This window comes from Myotis brandtii, unplaced genomic scaffold, assembly GCF_000412655.1.
Source record: "Myotis brandtii unplaced genomic scaffold, ASM41265v1 scaffold434, whole genome shotgun sequence".
NCBI classification, from domain to species: Eukaryota; Metazoa; Chordata; class Mammalia; order Chiroptera; family Vespertilionidae; genus Myotis; species Myotis brandtii.
The window spans coordinates 3,219,433-3,221,853 of record NW_005366599.1 but is presented as its reverse complement, the minus strand read 5'-3'; the positions used below and the strand labels follow the sequence as shown (position 1 = coordinate 3,221,853).

The 2,421-nt window shown below is 55.5% G+C and overlaps 1 protein-coding gene across 1 annotated transcript in view; it reads left to right on the top strand.

Annotated features, from left to right (window-relative positions):
* Positions 1–826: 826 nt before the first annotated feature.
* Positions 827–2,421, top strand: part of TNFRSF9 (tumor necrosis factor receptor superfamily, member 9) — a 14,037-nt gene continuing 12,442 nt past the window's right edge. The window contains exons 1-2 of the mRNA XM_005874371.1: positions 827–890; positions 1,740–1,925. Of these exons, the coding sequence (XP_005874433.1) occupies positions 1,766–1,925 (160 nt within the window). The 5' untranslated portion in view covers positions 827–890; positions 1,740–1,765. The remainder of the gene's footprint in view (positions 891–1,739; positions 1,926–2,421) is intronic.

The window sequence follows — 2,421 nt, the reverse complement described above, 5'->3', positions numbered from 1 at the left end:
TGGAAGGGAGTCCGGTCGTCCTGGGTTCTAATCCGGGCTCTCCCTCCTGCTGATTGTCTGGCTAGAGGCAGAGCCTCCATGTCCTCATTTGCATAATGTTGTCCCAATAAATAGGGAGTCCTGCTGACTCCTAGGGGCCTTTTGAAGACAGCACTCACTCACGTGCTTACGGGGCCTGGATGCACTGTAGCTACACCCGCGACTAGCCCAGTGGTTCTCAACCTTCCTAATGCCGCCACCCTTTCATACAGTTCCCCATGTTGTGGTGACCCCCAACCATAAAATTATTGTCGTTGCTACTTCATAACTGTAATTTTGCTACTCTTATGAATCATAATGTAAATATCTGATATGCAGGATGTATTTTCATTGTTACAAATTGAACATAATGAAAGCATAGTGATCAATCACAAAAACAATATGTAATTATATATGTGTTTTCCGATGGTCTTAGGCGGCCCCTGTGAAAGGGTCGTTCGACCCCCAAAGGGGTCGCGGCCCACAGGTTGAGAACCGCTGGACTCGGGCGAGGGGGCAGCGCCTTGCACAAGGGCCGGTCCTTATTCTGAGGCCGGTTTCATCCCTCTCATTTCAAAGAATTACAGAAAGTGACAAAATCTCTTCACCAAAGTCACCTTGCAAATACCTACAGCAGAGAGCTGCTTCCAAGAAGTGTTTGAAATGCCTGTGTTTGAGGGGTTTGGGGTCAGCACATACCCAGCCAGCTCCCCGCAGAGCTGGGCGGGGATTTCCCGGGAGGCCCCGCCCGGCTGAGTCACTCCAGCCCGCGTGTGTGTCTAACCTGTCAGCCTCCCTCCTCCTCACAACTCGCAGCTGCTCCAAAGACCAAGTCCCGGAAAGTTCCTCACCCGCCGGCGGGCGAGCTCAAGGTTGGTCCGAGCGAGCGGGGCAGACAGGGGGGCTGGCTGGGGGGAGGATAGAGGCTCCGTTTACTTGGTAACATTCCTAGACTTTCCCCCCCTTCTAACGGCTCACATCACCTCTGCATAGCTCATAAAACAAAGATCAAAGACAAATCTCTAAGGAGATGTTTCTCTGTACTCCTTGGTTTTGTTCCGATATGAGCTTCAAATCTCAAAATGAGCAGCTACATCTATGAAGAAGATGTGCACAGCAGAGCAAAGATAGTCAATCGTTTTGTGATAACGATGTAAGATGCTGGGTGGGTGGGACCAACTTACGGGGGGATCGCTCTGTGAGTTGTAGGAATGTCTTACCCACGGTGTTGCACGCCTGAAACTAACAGAACATTGACTGTCAAGTGTAATTGAAAAATTTAAAAGTTTTCACGTGGTGGGGCGTTGAGCAGGGAGGTATGGCCACTTTTCAGCAACTGGTGGTGGAAATGTCCACATGCGGTTCATACGAACGGAGATAGCGGAGTATCTTCTCGTCCAGCTGGACAGTTAGAGGTCCCGGCAGATCCTCAGGGTCCAGGGGCAGCAGGCAACTGGCATTGTTGAAGTCTGGGCCCTAAGTAGCCAAGAAAGTCCCCAAAGTTCCTGCTGTGATGACTTCTGTGTTTTGGGGGAACTGGCTGGGCAGGGCCCCTCAGGCCGAGGCAGGCGTGCACAGAGCTGGTCCCCCCAGAGACGTTCCTGTGAACTTCCTCCCTTTCCTGTCCCGATTTCCCTGGAAACTCCGCGTTCCGGTGGGACTGGGTGGCGGTGGCGGGACGCTTGCGCCGGACAGGAGAGCGCTCCCCATCCCTGTTGCAGGGCGCATTTGGGAAACGGCGGCTTGGATGCCCAGGCTCCCGGAGTCTGCTTTGCTGATCATCTCCGTGCAAGACCCAGACCTCATCATGGGAAGTGGGCGCTACCGGCTCCTGGCTGCGGTGCTGCTGGTCGTGAGTGTGGAGCGGGCGCGACCAGGGCAGGGCTCCTGCAGGGACTGCCCGGCGGGTGAGGACCCAGTGACCGCGTGATTGTGGTGCTGAGACAGGGCGCGGGGGGGTCGCAGGGTCAGGGCCCAGGAGCGCTGCTGGAATGGCCTCTTACACGGTCACCCACAAACACTTCTCGGAGGCGCGTCTTAGCTGTGTGCACAAAGCCACGCCACCTGCCCCCGCCGTGTCCTCCAGGGGTAACGAGAGAACCTGGTTCACAGAGCTGCTGGGAGGACCCAGGAGGGTTACAAGAGGGCAGGCACCCGGCCAGCCTCAGGGAATGGCAGCGTGTGGGGGAGGCCCTGGCTCCAACTGGGGCACAGCAGGGAGCAAGGAGGAGGCGGGTGGAGGGTGTGTGCTGTGTGTCTGTGTGTGTGTCTGTGTGTCTCTGTGTGTATGTCTGTGTGTATGTGTGTGTGTCTCTGTGTGTGCATGTGCGCGCACGTGTGTCTGTGTGTCTGTGTGTATGTGTGTGTCTCTGTGTGCATGTGCGCGCACGTGTGTCTGTGTGT